The sequence below is a fragment of the Oncorhynchus keta genome, chromosome 35 (genome assembly GCF_023373465.1).
Source record: "Oncorhynchus keta strain PuntledgeMale-10-30-2019 chromosome 35, Oket_V2, whole genome shotgun sequence".
In the NCBI taxonomy this organism is placed as follows: Eukaryota; Metazoa; Chordata; class Actinopteri; order Salmoniformes; family Salmonidae; genus Oncorhynchus; species Oncorhynchus keta.
This window is the reverse complement of record NC_068455.1, coordinates 58,429,936-58,444,855: the sequence shown is the minus strand read 5'-3', so window position 1 is coordinate 58,444,855 and position 14,920 is coordinate 58,429,936. Positions and strand designations below refer to the sequence as shown.

Here is a 14,920-nt window from a genome sequence, read left to right as displayed (position 1 = left end):
CAATACTAATCTAAGCAGTGCAATCTGACAACTTTACATAGAGAGTATTCGCACTTCTGTGTGACTCTCCCATTTGTATCTAGAAAGGACCACCTACAACGTGGTGTGTAGAGCCGTTATGATACTTTATGTAATGTCATCTGGGTCCGTATTCTTAAAGCGTCTTACAGTAGGAGTGCTGAGCTTGGATAAGTTTTGCCTTTCAAATAATAAACATTACATGGACAGATGTAGACCTGATCCTAGGTCAGCACTCGGGCATAATTCTCCGGTTTGAATGAGCTGTGTAAAGTCTATAATAAAAGGAAAACGAGATGGGATAAAATGAATTAAGGCAGACCTCACTAATATGTAAACCTTTAAAAGCTAGCTTATCTTCCTTAACTACAAATGCTTCATGATGGTTAAGCTTTCAAAGGGAGGGATATTTCTATGTCAGTCAGATATACTGTCGATATATTATGGAGTAACCCAAGCATGTACACAAGCAGATTTTTAATCACATGAAAGCATATATTACCATAAGAGTTTAACTGTATGTTGGACTTGTCACTACTACTGAGGCACCGCAGTAACTTACCGTGGTTTCTTTCCCTGTGACAGAACGGCTCTCGTCTTTTGCTCAAGGCATGGAAGGAAAGAGCTGCACTTCAGTAGTTTGGCATCTCAGTTCCCTTCCTATTCATGGTTACATTTGATTTTTAGCCCCAAAATGGCTAGTGGCTAAACCTGAAACATTCTAGGTTGAGTATGCTGCGACGGATTCCTTTTCTCTCCCATTGGGATGTCGATGTTGTAAGAATAAAACATTTAGTTCAGGCTTTTCTTTTAAGACACGTTTGCAGGGTTCTGGAATGTTCTCGAACTGATCTCCAACACTTATTTACACACAAAACGAGAGAAATCTACTTCTCAATAACGAATTGCATTCAAAGACAAACACCCACAACAACAATAGTGAAGACTGAATCTGTAGAAATCATTATCAGCATCAAGGCATCTCCCATGTAGAAAAATATGTACAAAAAAGACAACCAAGCTACCGTTTCTAAAAGTGCACATCAATGACGATCAGTATTCTGTCCATGGGTAAATCACCTACTAGAATACTACAAAGTGGTTCTAGGGCCAGGGGTGTTGGGATCAGATCCTGGGGCTATAGGACAGAGATGGAGCAAGGCCACTCAGGACTGGGCAGTGAGAGACAAGCATACTCGATCATAAAAGGGACTAACACTGTACAAGTGACATTCTCACCACACCATTTTATATAGTAGGTCTCCCCCCTTCCTGCCATGCTACTGTAGCTAGCTTGCCATCATACAAGCTTAACGGTTCAGTTAATGTATAGTGCTTCTACACCTGCATTGCTTGCTGTTTGGAGTTTTAGGCTGGGTTTCTGTACAGCACTTTGTGACATCAGCTGATGTAAGGGCTTTATAAATACATTTGATTGATAAACAAGGCTCTCTTTTCCTGACCTTCCAGAGTATTTACATAAATAACAATGCAATACAAGCGGCCCGCGGGGAAAGAACAACAAAAGGGACTTTCGGGATAAAAAGTACCATCTTTGGGCGATATGAAGGTGCAAAAATTCTCCCTTACACCCTCACCCATCAAGTTCCTTCCCCCCTTTCTCTTGTCTGCTTCTCTCCAGTGTGAGTGAGGTCCTCAGATCGTCCAGCAGATGGCAGCAGTAGCCAAATCAGATGACTGGAGCACCGAAGCACTTGAGGCACCACTGGACGTTGGTGTTGGGTGGCCGGTCGATCTTATGCAGGGCCTTGATCTGCTCTGGGCTCAGCTCATCAAAGGCCAGGCGGTATTCACGGTCAAAAGCCTCTGTTGGGGAGACAAGGGGGGAAAAAAACAGAATCATTTAGCTCATTAAACTCAGGAACAAGACACTGAATGATTGGAATTACCCAAATCCATGTCTTGGTTTAAAAAAGACTGGTTGTGTCATGCAGTTCACTCACCGACGTCAATGTTCTCCCGTCCCAATGCCACCAGCGCCAGGAAGAGGATCTCTCGATAGATACCCCTGATAAGAGACCAATAAATAGATCAAAATCAAAAGTTTACATTAGAGAAGTTCACACTAAATTAGCTCATAAATGTGTCACCCCCACATATAAGCTTTAGAGGACTGACCTTTGGCGTTTGACCTCTGGGTTCCTCTTGACCTCCCGGAGAAGCAGGTTGATGGGGCCATAGACGTCGTTGGTCTGGATGCTGCGGACGATGCTGTTGAGGAGGGTCCGTGTCTCCTGGTAGTCAGTGGGGGCCAGGGTTCCCTTCTTCTCCACTGGGAAACAGATTCTTCAATACATTAGAATAATTGTTTTTTACATATATGGCTCTATTCATTAGCTGTCAGCTCAAACTGTGTTCCATTATCAAATATGATCAAATAAGACACAGACAGACAGCTCAGTGCTCTGAGGATGATTGCTTGATTAGATGTATGAGAGCTATGTGTGTGAGAGTGTGTAGTCACTCAGGGTCCTCCAGCTCTGGTAGAGGGGTTCCCCAGGTTCCTGGTGCAAATTGATGTTGTCCCACAGCAGCTGAACATACACCTGTTTACTGTCTTGAGACAGGGATGTCTGGTGGAGCTGTGGACATAGTGAATGGAAAATACAGACACACTGTTATCTACTGTTGCACTGCTTTAAAGGTCCTGAACAGTCATTCTGAAAAGTACATTCTACGTATGGCTGTGATCCGGTTCAACCCACTAGCACTGACAGATGTGTTGCTCTACCAACTGACAATCTGCTGTTGCACTGTTTTTAATGGTCCTGAACAGTCATTCTTCCATGCTGGCTGAAAACCTAGCTTGTCAGTGATGCGGTTCACAACTAGCAACACAGACACAGATGAAAACCTAGCTAGTTTTGAACTGCTAACACCCTTTTGTTCCAGATAAAAAACCTAGCTAGTCAGTAACTAGCTAACACCAGACACAGATAAAAACCTAGCTAGTCAGTAACTAGCTAACACCAGACACAGATAAAAACCTAGCTAGTCAGTAACTAGCTAACACCAGACACAGATAAAAACCTAGCTAGTCAGTAACTAGCTAACACCAGACACAGATAAAAACCTAGCTAGTCAGTAACTAGCTAACACCAGACACAGATAAAAACCTAGCTAGTCAGTAACTAGCTAACACCAGACACAGATAAAAACCTAGCTAGTCAGTAACTAGCTAACACCAGACACAGATGAAAGGGGGAACATCTTTGCCATAGATGAATAGTGTAAACTTTACATTATTTTTGCTGGCACCAGTAGAGTAGCTGTCTAGCTAGCTATAAACCACCATGTCTTCTCCAATATTGGTTACAAGGCAGTACTGATTTTAATTAGGTAAGAGAATAGCATGATACCATTGGTGTATTAAAAAGAGAGTTACGGTGATGTCACCTTGTCCCCTTAATAATGAGTCCAAGTGTTTGACATGGGGGAGGAGACCAGTAACTTTATGATCAAACATGATCAAACGTTATCAACATAGAAGCAACAGTCAGTTTTCATACTTTGATCTGGTTCCCTTCAAATACCATCATTAATGAAAAACATGATTTTGATAGTTCATGACCTTTAACAGGGGCGGCAGGTAGCCTAGTGGTTAGCGCGTTGGGCCAGTTACTGAATCGAATCCCCGAGCTGACAAAGTAAAAATCTGTCATTCTGCCTCTGAACAAGGCAGTTATAAATCACTGTTCCCCGGTAGATGGTCAATGTAAATAAGAATTTGTTTTTAACTGACGTGTCTAGTTAAATAAAGGTTCATGGTGGCTGGTCGCTCTGAGGTGATCACGAGTAGAGAGCACTGTTTGTAAGCTGTGTGTGAATATTTGTGTAGATGAGTAGCGTGTGTGAGTTCTGCATGGTTATGTACCTGTACTCCATTGTTACAGTGTTCCGAGGTGAGGATGAGGCCAGGCAGATAGCTGGGCAGGTCCAGGCGTTGGAAATAAAACACCAGGTTCCAGAATATGATGGGGTGCTGGCTCAGGAATTTGTGAGTGTAGATGACCTGATGGAAAAAAACAATTAAACTGTGCTTTATAAGCGATACTACAGCTAAATGTTCAAATCTGTAAAGATTAACAGTTAAATAAGAATGGAAGCAGCAACAGCGAGGGCGACAAATGACCAGAACATCAAGGGACACATACAACAGCTAGCTACATTTATGACATTTTTAAAAACACAGGGGCCCTTCAACATCAATGCCACATACTGTAAATCATACTACATGTGAGAATCTATGGGCCCCATATTGCTGTCCTGTAATATTGCTTCTTTCTGAAAATATTATTTTATCTGTTAAATGTGTGTTACTTGGTCTCCCTCATTCTCCAGTAGGGTCTCTAGTTCTTTGCGGAGGACCAGGGGGCTGAGGTAGGGCACAGACACGGGCATTGGGTTGGGCCGTTTCTGTCCCAGGCCATCCTGAGAACCACACACACACAGCGCTTTAGTCAGTTGCATAACTCCTGACCATCCACATAAATATAACCTTTGTTGCCTCCCACCCACAAACACAGTGAATCACTTATTCACACCAACAGTGACCACTGATTGGACAGTGACCACTGATTACGTATCCCAAGAAATTTTATTTCTGGATTTTGACAAATGTGGTTTGACAGCACTGTGTAAACAACCTCTTTGCTTTCTCAATAGCATAGAAAAGCATGGCCTGTACATGTGCTCCAGTTTCAGAGTAAATTCTATTTCAATGAAAGTCCACATATAGACAACAATCATTCATTTTCGATTCATAAGCGTTGAATTGATTTAAATTTTATACCCTGAATTTACTGACCTGAAATTGAATTGACTCGAGCCCTGGTGCGCTGAGAGGGAAGGATTGCAGGGACATTCTAAGGACACTCACCATCTCTGTCAGGCTGCAGGGCAGGCTGGTGGTGGACACGCTGTGTCCTGGTTCTCTCTGGGCAACCAGGCTCTGTAGAGGCCCGCCCACACTGTTGCTGCGTGTCAGAGACGTCCCCCTTTTCCCTGCCTGGTGCTCCAGCAGGCCCAGGGGATCCGATTGAGCCGGCTCCGGTATCAAACTGACAGACAGACAGGAGAGGGCAAAGACAGAGGATCTTTATCAACAGAAAAATGTCAAGCAAGAGCTAAGTCAAGTTTTCAGCTTGTCATTTTTCAGTTCTTACAGTTCAATTGACAGATGAACAAGTTCGCTTAGCTACACATTAGCATCATTAGGGTACACGTTAACCCTTTGATTTACTGAATAGAAGGCACCAAATCAGATGAAGGATAAAAGGTAATAATTATGGAGACAGAATATTAAATGTGTTATTTTGAGACAGGCACTTCTTGTGAACCGACCTCTTGTGCGTAGCAGTCTGCCTGGCCAGGGCCTCTCCTGGGTCCTCAGATTCTGGGAAGCTGATGAGGCCAGGGGTCGGGGTGTCCATTGCAGCCCCTACCTTGTTCTCGGTGGAGCCTGTAGCTGTGGCCTGCTGGCTGGTGCTGTGGATACTGTCTCCTGATGCGCTGGGGTTCAGGTAGAACCTGTAGGTGAGATCACACACAATGAAACAGGGGAAGAGCACACACATCCAGCCACATGGAAACATTTGAATGACTTAGACGAAGATAATGAAGTATGTCCAATTGTAGCAGGTTAAAATGTATTTAATGCCCATGTCAAAGCTCGCCACCGCATCTTCCTATGTAGCCGTTTCCGTAAATGTGCTTAATTGTCTGGTTTTGTACGTGTAATCGGATTAATTTGAATTGTACCGTGTCTCACAACAAAATTCTTCTTCATTTAGTGAGTTCTTCACAAGTAAGTATAATTTAAACATTAGCATGGAAAATCTCACATCCTGTTTTATTGAATACACTATTATACAAGTGTATACTTCATGGCCCAGACAGACAAACACCCACGCTGTGGTGGTGCGCAGATCGTGGAACTCGACGTGGAGCAGGGGCAGGAAGGCGGTGCGGCAGAAGGGACAGGTGGTGTTGAGGTTGGAATCGTCTGCCGTCCAGCCCGCCATGATCTCCTCGTCGTATACCAGACACTCACAGGATCGACACTGGGAGCAGCTGGACATCAGCACCTAGACACACACACACACACACACACACACACACACACACACACACACACACACACACACACACACACACACACACACACACACGAGAGAGAGATAAACATTACAGATGCACCTGGCATAGGCTACTTGAAGCAACCTGACTAAGTAACAAACTTACCGGTTACGGATAGAAAGAGGTCACAGTCCATTATGAGCCTATAGCACCCTGTACGTATGAACTGCCAGATTATTACAGCATACTGTACAGTGCATTTGGAAAGTATTCAGACCCCTGGACTTTTTCCACATTTTGTTACATTACAGCCTTATTCTAAATTGGATTAAATAATATTATTTTTCCTCATTAAATCGACACACAATACCCCATAATGACAAAGTGAAAACAGGTTTTTAGAAATTTTGTCAAATGTATTAAAAATAAAGTATTCAGACCCTTTGCTATGAGACTTAAATTGAGCTCAGATACATCCTGTTTCCATTGATCATCCTTGAGATGTTTCTACAACTTGATTGGAGGCCACCTGTGGTAAATTCAATTGATTGGACATGATTTGGAAAGGCACACACCTGTCTCTATAAGGTCCCACAGTTGACAGTGCATGTCAGAGCAGAAACCAAGCCATGAGGTCGAAGGAATTGCCCGTAGAGCTCTGAGACAGGATTTTGTCGAGGCACAGATCTGGGGAAGGGTACCAAAACATTTCTGCAGCATTGAAGTTCCAAGAACAAAGTGGCCTCCATCATTCTTAAATGGAAGGAGTTTGGAACCACCAACACTCTTCTTAGAGCTGGCTGCCCGGCAAAACTGAGCAATCGGAGAAGGGCCTTGGTCAGGGAAGTGACCTAGAACCCGATGGTTACTCTGACCAGAGTTCCTCTATGGAGATGGGAGAACCTTCCAGAAGGACAACCATCTCTGCAGCACTCCACCAATCAGACCTTTGTGGTAGAGTGGCCAGACAGAAGCCACTCCTCAGTAAAAGGCACATGACAGCCCGCTTGGAGTTTTTCCAAAAGTCACCTAAAGGACTCTCAGACCATGAGAAACAAGGTTCTCTGGTCTGATGAAACCAACATTTAACTATTTTCTACCCCTTTTTTGTAGTATCTAATTGTTTAGTAGCTACTATCTTGTTTCATCGCTACACGGGCTCGGGAGAGACGACGGTTGAAAGTCATGCGTCCTCCGATACACAACCAGGCCGCACTGCTTCTTAACACAGCGCCATCCAACCCAGAAGCCAGCCACACCAATGTGTCAGAGGAAACTCCATGCACCTGGCAACCTTGGTTAGCGCGCACTGCGCCCGGCCCGCCACAGGAGTCGCTGGTGCGCGATGAGACAAGGATTTCCTTACCGGCCAAACCCTCCCTAACCCGGACGACGCTAGGCCAATTGTGCGTCGCCCCACGGACCTCCCGGTCGCAGCCGGTTACGACAGAGCCTGGGCGCGAACCCAGAGTCTCTGGTGGCGCAGCAGTACAGCGCCCTTAACCACTGCGCCACCCGGGAGGCTCTCAGAGAGATCCTTGATGAAAACCTGCTCCAGAGTGCTCCGGACCACAGACTGGGGCGAAGGTTCACCTTCCAACAAGACAACGACACTAAGCACACAGCCAACAAAGCAGGAGTCGCTTCGGGACAAGTCTCTGAATGTCCTTGAGTGGCCCAGCCAGAGCCCGGACTTGAACATCTCTGGAGAGGCCTGAAAATAGCTATGCAGTGACGCTCCCCATCCAACCTGACAGAGCTTGAGAGGATCTGCAGAGAAGAATGGGAGAAACTCCCCAAATACCCAAGAAGACTCGAGGCTGTAATCGCTGCCAAAGGTGCTTCAACAAAGTACTGAATAAAGGATCTGAATACTTAAATATGATATTTCAGTTATTTTGTGTTTGTATATATTTGCAAACATTTCTAAAAATCAGTTTTTGCTTTGTCATTATGGGGTATTGTGGGTAGATTGATGAGGGGGAAAAAACGATTTAATCAATTTTAGAATAAGGCTGTAATGTAAGAAAAGGTAGAAAAAGGGGTCTGAATACTTTCTGTATGTACTCCGTCTTTGACTCAGTCTTTGTGAGACCATATAATGAGTACGGTAGCCACTTACAGTTGAAGTCGGAAGTTAACATCCACTTAGGTTGGAGTCACTAAAACTAGTTTTTCAACCACTCCACAAATGTCTTGTTAACAAACTATTGTTTTGGCAAGTCGGTTATGACATCTAAGTATAAACACCATGGGATCACCCAGCTGTCATACCGCTCAGGAAGGAGATGAACGTACTTTGGTGCGAACAGCACAAATCAATCAGTCCGATATCGACATAACCTGAAAGGCCGCTCAGCAAGGAAACCACTCAAAAACCATAAAAAAGCCAGACTACGGTTTGCAACTGCACATGGGGACAAAGATTGTACTTTTTGGAGAAATGTCCTCTGGTCTGATGAAACAAAAATAGAACTGTTTGGCCATAATGACAATCGTTATGTTTGGAGGAAAAGGGGGAGGCTTGCAAGCCGAAGAACACCATCCCAACCGTGAAGCACAGGGGTGGCATCATCATGTTGTGGGGGTGCTTTGCTGCAGGAGGGACTGGTGCACTTCACAAAATAGATCATCATGAGAAAGGGAAATTATGTGGATGTATTGAAGCAACATCTCAAGACATCAGTCAGGAAGTTAAAGCTTGGTAGCAAATGGTCTTCCAAATGGACAATGACCCCCCCAAGCATACTTCCAAAGTTGTAGCAAAATGGTTTAAGGACAACAAAGTCAAGGTATGGAATGTGGCCATCACAAAACCCTGACCTCAATCCTATAGAAAATGTGAGGGCAGAACTAAAAAGGCGTGTGCAAGCAAGGAGGCCTACAAACCTGACTCACTTACACCAGCTCAGTCAGGATGAACGGGCCAAAATTCACCCAACTTACTGTGGGAAGCTTGTGGAAGGCTACCCGAATTGTTTGACCCAAGTTAAACAATTTAAAGGCAATGCTACCAAATACTATGAGTGTATGTAAACTTCTGACCCACTGGGAATGTGATGAAAGAAATAAAAGCTCAAATAAATCACTCTACTATTATTCTGACATTTCACATTCTTAAAATAAAGTGGTGATCCTAACTGACCAAAGACAGGGAATTTTTACTAGGATTAAACGTCAGGAATTGTGAAAAACTGAGTTTAAATGTATTTGGCCAAGGTGTACGTAACCTTCCGACTTCAACTGTAAATATAAAGTATGATAGTCTCACCTCAAGGGCACAGTTCTGGTAGATACTAGAGGAGCTGGTGTGGTGGGAGCCTTGGTCTGACCTCTCAGAGTCTGGACCTCTGCCTGGCCTTCCTGGAGTCACGTCTATATATATATATATATACACACACATACACACACATACACACACACAGAGAGTATACAATCACAACACACTTTCAACCATACACATCTTGTGAGTGTGTTTGTTTATGGGTATACGGGTAACGTTGTTTTGTCTTCTTGTGCATGCGTAAACAGTGTGTGTGTGTGCCTGCATACTTTATTTATATAAGCTGTGTGTGTGTCAAGTGTGTGTATGCTTACGTGTGGAGTGGGGTCCTCTCCCTGTGTCACTGCTCTCACTGCTGCTGCCCAGGCTGGTGCTGCTCTGGGTCAGGCCGTTGGACACCAGGCCTTGGGTGGGCCCTCTGTGGGTGGGACTGTCACTTCCTCCACCCCCCAACAGCATGGACTCATCCAGCCCGGCAGGGAAACTGTCCCTTTCCCTATAGCCGGGGCCCAGTTCATCCTGGGAAGAGGAGGAAATAAGGCCAAATGTAAACTTCTCAACGATTGTGAATGGTCATATTACTCACTTGTACAAAACTGAACAGATTCTGCAATATGCTTTGCAAGATGAACCTGTGAAATGAGATGCTCTGCTTGCAAAGTCAAAGTCTTACATCATTGTCCTGTATATACTGGTGTTTTACAGTGTGGTATCTACAGTGGGGTCCAAAATTATTGAGACACTTGATACAGATTATCAAAAATAATTGTAGAAAATAAATCATTCAAATACTTCGGTATATTCTATGCTAAAAACAAAGTGGGGAAATGTAATTATTTTATACAATTGCTTGGAGAAAGAGATTTTGTTTAACAAGTCAATGTTTTTTTTTCTCAAAAAAGGTAGGGGTCAAAATTATTGACACCCGATTTCAAAGGCACCAAACCTTTTTTTTAAATGGTTTATGAGATGGGAGAACACATTGGGAGGGAGTTTCCTCCATACAGAATTCATCTGCGTCTGCGTGTATGGATTGCCTTCTTCAATCCAAACCACACGTATTCAATGGGTTTCAAGTCTGGAGACAGATGACCATTGCAAAATGTTGATTTTATGGCCAATGTTGTGTATTTTGATGTGTGCTTGTGGTTATTGTCTTGCTGGGAGGTCCACTAGCAGCCAAGGTTTATGGCAAAAATGTCCTGGTACTTGGTAAAGTTCATGATGCCGTTGACCTTAACAAGGGTCCTAGGACCAGTGGAAGGTATCGGAACGCAAAACAAAAAATATATAAAAATCACCTTTATAATAAAGCATTGCATGCATTATCCTGGCTTTCGGGTACAGGCATAGAGCAGTAGAGGCGATTGAAGAAGTTGCACACATGGAGATAACGTTCTGTAGCCTAGGATCTGGGAAAATGTTTGCCTTCTATAAACACACCGCATGCAATTCTACATCATTTCAGACGACTGAAGACTTTATTCTTCTTTTTTTTTTATACCTCACAAGCACAGTTGGTAGAGCATGGCGCTTGTAACGCCAGGGTAGTGGGTTAGATTCCCGGGACCACCCATACGTAGAATGTATGCACACATGACTGTAAGTCGCTTTGGATAAAAGCGTCTGCTAAATGGCATATATTATTATTATTATTATTATTGATAGTCTACTTTGAAGCTGACGAGAATCTGAGATCAATAAAGACACCCTTGTCTTGAATCTATCACTAGCCTAGGCCTAGGTGTGCGGAGACACATTGTACAACATGAGGACGAAATTATAGTCCCGAAAAAGCTTGCCAGTTTCACTGACTCACCCGATGATGTGCAGCTCAATCACCGGCGGTGGCCGATGGCCCCGTGTCAAAAGCCTCTCTCTTGTTTTACATTGTAAAACAATGTTGTTTGCTCAATATGTCTATTTGGAAGTTGATAACATATTTAGTGGCCTACAGGCAGATTACTCTTCTCTTTTCAGCAGGAGCTATTTACTTTCCAACCTGTGTTTTCCCACGATTGTATTTGAAGTATTGCGAAAGGCATGTTTTGGCTGCATGCTGTTCACTGACAGATTTGCAGCGCATTTCCGACTGTAGGCAATGCCTTGTGATTGGGCTACACTCTACAGTTAAGCATTAATTAAAAAGTATATTGATCCTCGTGGCTACTCCTGGTGTAGTGTTCTGAATGAGTTAATTTATTTCTGAACAGTTGGCAGTAATTCTAGAACTTTGGCAAATGTATTTTAATTTATCAGGGGTGCCGTGGCACCACCAGCATCCTTCCCATGGCTATGATTCTATAAGGAAATAAATGATGAAGTATGACTCTGGAGAGATGGTAGTGGCAGGCTCATTTCTATCAGAGCAGAGAGAGAAAGCGATCATAGAAAGTGAATCTCATTCTAGTTCTGTGAGAGATACAGGTGCGCTTCTCTCTCTCACCACAGCAATGGCCACACGTTGGTCTATAGGCTACAATGTTGCGCAAATCATAAACCTGTTCCGGCTGGATCCGGCTCAAATTAAACAGTGGTTATGGGGCTATTTTGCTTCTATAACTGCAGACCAATTCCTGCATATATGAATGGACAAACCCATCAATCACGTGACACTATTAATTACCATGTGAAGACTCGATAGCGCATTGAAGCCAAATTAAGTCAGTTAAGATGGCATCTCATGTAGACACAACATGGACAGTTTGAGCTACTCCAGGAAGTGATGTTGCAGGCTAGTTCAGTGCTGCCCCTCTCACTCACTGGGGCGGCAGGGTAGCCTGCCGCCCCAGTGGTTAGAGCGTTGGACTAGTAACCGAAAGGTTGCAAGTTCGAATCCCCGAGCTGACAAGGTACAAATCTGTCGTTCTGCCCCTGAACAGGCAGTTAACCCACTGTTCCTAGGCCGTCATTGAAAATAAAAATGTGTTCTTAACTGACTTGCCTAGTAAAATAAAGGTAAAATAAATAAAAAAGTTACTCAAATTGAAGAACGACCAGGGGTACTGAAGGCTGCCAAAAGCAACTAAATTATCCTTCTAACTTGTGTACGACATACATCTGGTCAATTAGAAGCAATTATTGGTACTATTTTTTGTATTTACACGGAGATTGCAATTTTTCCATTTACTATAATGGGGGATCCTGTTTTCTGCCTGCAGTACCACGGTCGGCCTTGAACTTCCATGGCTTCAATGAGAGGGAGGGCAGGGGCAGTCGTTCTCCCCTGGAGCAGATGAAGGATATCAAGGATTTGGAAAGGTTCTGTATGGAGGTCTAAGATCCCTCCCAATGTGTTCTGAAATCTCATAAAACATTTCTTTTGAAAGGCTCAGTGCCATTATCCTTGTAAAGTGTGGTATTAAAAGGTATTTAAAACAGGTGTCAATTTTTACACCCAACTTTGAGAAAAAAAAGTATTACTTCTTTAAACAAAATCTCTTGCACCAAACAATTGTATTAGTATAAAATAGCATAACTTACCTTTTTTTTTGTCGCATACAATACAGCTCAGTATTTGAATTCCTTATTTTATACAGTAATTTCTGTTAATCTTTGTCAAGGGTGTCAATCATTTCAGACCTCACTGTATGTCATCAGACTGTTGCAGGTTATTATTGTGCAATTAATGACCATTTTACTTGATCTTTTAGTTAATCTAGCTATGTATGCATGTTCTGCAGTCCATCCCCGCTCACCTCGTCGTCAGAGTAAGAGTAGGCTGAGGCCACAGCGCCCCACACCTTGCTGGCCAGGTTCCCTGCCTGCTTCATGCCTGATTTCAACACGTCTATCTTGGGACCCGAGAGCAGGGTGTCCATCTTCATGCCCGAGATGGAGTTGATGACAGACCCCAGCGAACCACTCTGCGACGACCTCACCAGCGCAGTCAGCGGCGATGACCTTGGGCTGGCCACAACACCCCTGGAAGATGCAGGGCTTCTGGAGGCCTTCACGGCGAAGGTCTTGGAGCGCGTGACTGCTGCGGGGCTGCGTTTAGGCGTCGTGTCCCCGCTTGACCCCCCTGGGTGTTTGACAGGGGGCACGGGGAGGCTGGACCTCCGTTCTTGAGGTTGCTTCACTGGGGCAGCATCTGGGGAAGGGTCCCCTCCCTGGCCCTCCTGGTGGAGCTCCATGCTACAGGATTTGGGGCCAAGCGGGCTCCGGAGGCTCATGTACATCTCAATCTCGTCTGCCAGGTTTCGGGACACCATGGCGGGCAGGGATTGCGGCAGCTCCTGACTGGTTACGGAGGCTAACTCCTCGTGCTCCGAGACAAGGAGGGAGAGGGGGTCTGCCCCTACCTGCACCTCCTTAATCTCCAAGGTTGGCAGAGAAATAGAGCCCCTCCCCCCTGAATCTCTTTCCTCATCTTCCTCCTCCAACTTTAGACCCATCTCATCCTCCACTCCTGCCTCCTTCCGGTCACCTTTCATCCTCTTCTCCTCTTTCCCTAACCCCTCCTCCAGTGGGGTTGGGTCCGTTACTGGCCCCTCCTCCTCTGATAGTTTCCCCAGCGTCGGACCCCGCCCCTCCTCAGACTCCAACTCCAGGTCCTTAAAGAGGGCTTTGGCCGCACTGGGAAGTGGCTTTGAAGGTGGGGGGGTGGTGCCGCCCCCAGAGAGAGCCGCGGCCAAGATCCGTGCATCGGCGCCCATGCGGCTGACGATGTGGTCCACACCATGTTTCTCCATCAGCATGCCGGCACGGCTCTCGGCACTGAAGCTGCAGCTGCGCTCCGAGAAGGCCTTCTGGCGCTGGACCTGGACCGCAGGCCCCGCCACCCCGGAGCCACCCGGAGCTGCAGACCTACCCTCAACCGGCAGGGAGATGTCCTCGCTCTGGCTGCGCAGAGAGAACAGCTTCCCAGGGGCTGTCGGTAGAGATGAACACATAGGCATGCCTTCAATACCGGGGGGACATTTTCTGTCCACAATTTCCCCCAATAACCATAAGCAGAGTTCAGTGCTGTTTAAAGACAAACATGTAACCACAAATATCAAATGTGTAAACCTCAGATAAGGTTAAGATTTAGGTTTGAGCCTGCTCCCGTCACTCACCAGCGTCTCCTCTCTTCATGGCGGTATCAAAACTCGCCCCTGTGGACAGTTTGACGATGCTAGGGACATGTGGGAGTGCTTTCACAGGGCTGGGGGGCTCTGCTACAGCCACTGCACTGTCCACCGAACCAGCTATGTCCCCACCTGACGAGACAAGATTGCACACTAATGGCGAAGGTGCATAAAGGAAAGCGGAATTCAGATATGACGTCATTGTTTTTAGCAGTACCCATAGGGGTTTTAAAGTACGCCGCACGACATGGTTCAACGTAACAATAAAATCTGTCCAATCTACATGTATACTTTGCTACTGCCAATACAAAAAAAAGTAAGAGTAACGGAGAGCAATGTACAATACTGCAAACTGAGCAAACGACGCATCTGTGGTAAGTACACGGGGGCCGCCATCTTTATGCACCGTCGGCATTGAATTATTTGTTATTTTATTTATGCTCATCAA

At 45.0% G+C, this 14,920-nt stretch overlaps 1 protein-coding gene across 2 annotated transcripts in view; it reads right to left on the bottom strand.

Annotated features, from left to right (window-relative positions):
- Positions 1-480: 480 nt before the first annotated feature.
- The window catches only part of LOC118368710 (DENN domain-containing protein 4C-like), an 81,024-nt gene continuing 66,584 nt past the window's right edge, over positions 481-14,920 (bottom strand). For both annotated transcript variants that reach the window (XM_035753027.2, XM_035753028.2), the window contains 13 exons: positions 14,461-14,604; positions 13,099-14,273; positions 9,715-9,919; positions 9,389-9,492; positions 5,950-6,125; positions 5,383-5,568; positions 4,919-5,099; positions 4,360-4,470; positions 3,914-4,051; positions 2,504-2,621; positions 2,158-2,311; positions 1,983-2,047; positions 481-1,845 (listed from right to left, as the gene is read on the bottom strand). In XM_035753027.2, the coding sequence (XP_035608920.1) occupies positions 1,709-1,845; positions 1,983-2,047; positions 2,158-2,311; positions 2,504-2,621; positions 3,914-4,051; positions 4,360-4,470; positions 4,919-5,099; positions 5,383-5,568; positions 5,950-6,125; positions 9,389-9,492; positions 9,715-9,919; positions 13,099-14,273; positions 14,461-14,604 (2,894 nt within the window). In that variant the 3' untranslated portion in view covers positions 481-1,708. The remainder of the gene's footprint in view (positions 1,846-1,982; positions 2,048-2,157; positions 2,312-2,503; positions 2,622-3,913; positions 4,052-4,359; positions 4,471-4,918; positions 5,100-5,382; positions 5,569-5,949; positions 6,126-9,388; positions 9,493-9,714; positions 9,920-13,098; positions 14,274-14,460; positions 14,605-14,920) is intronic.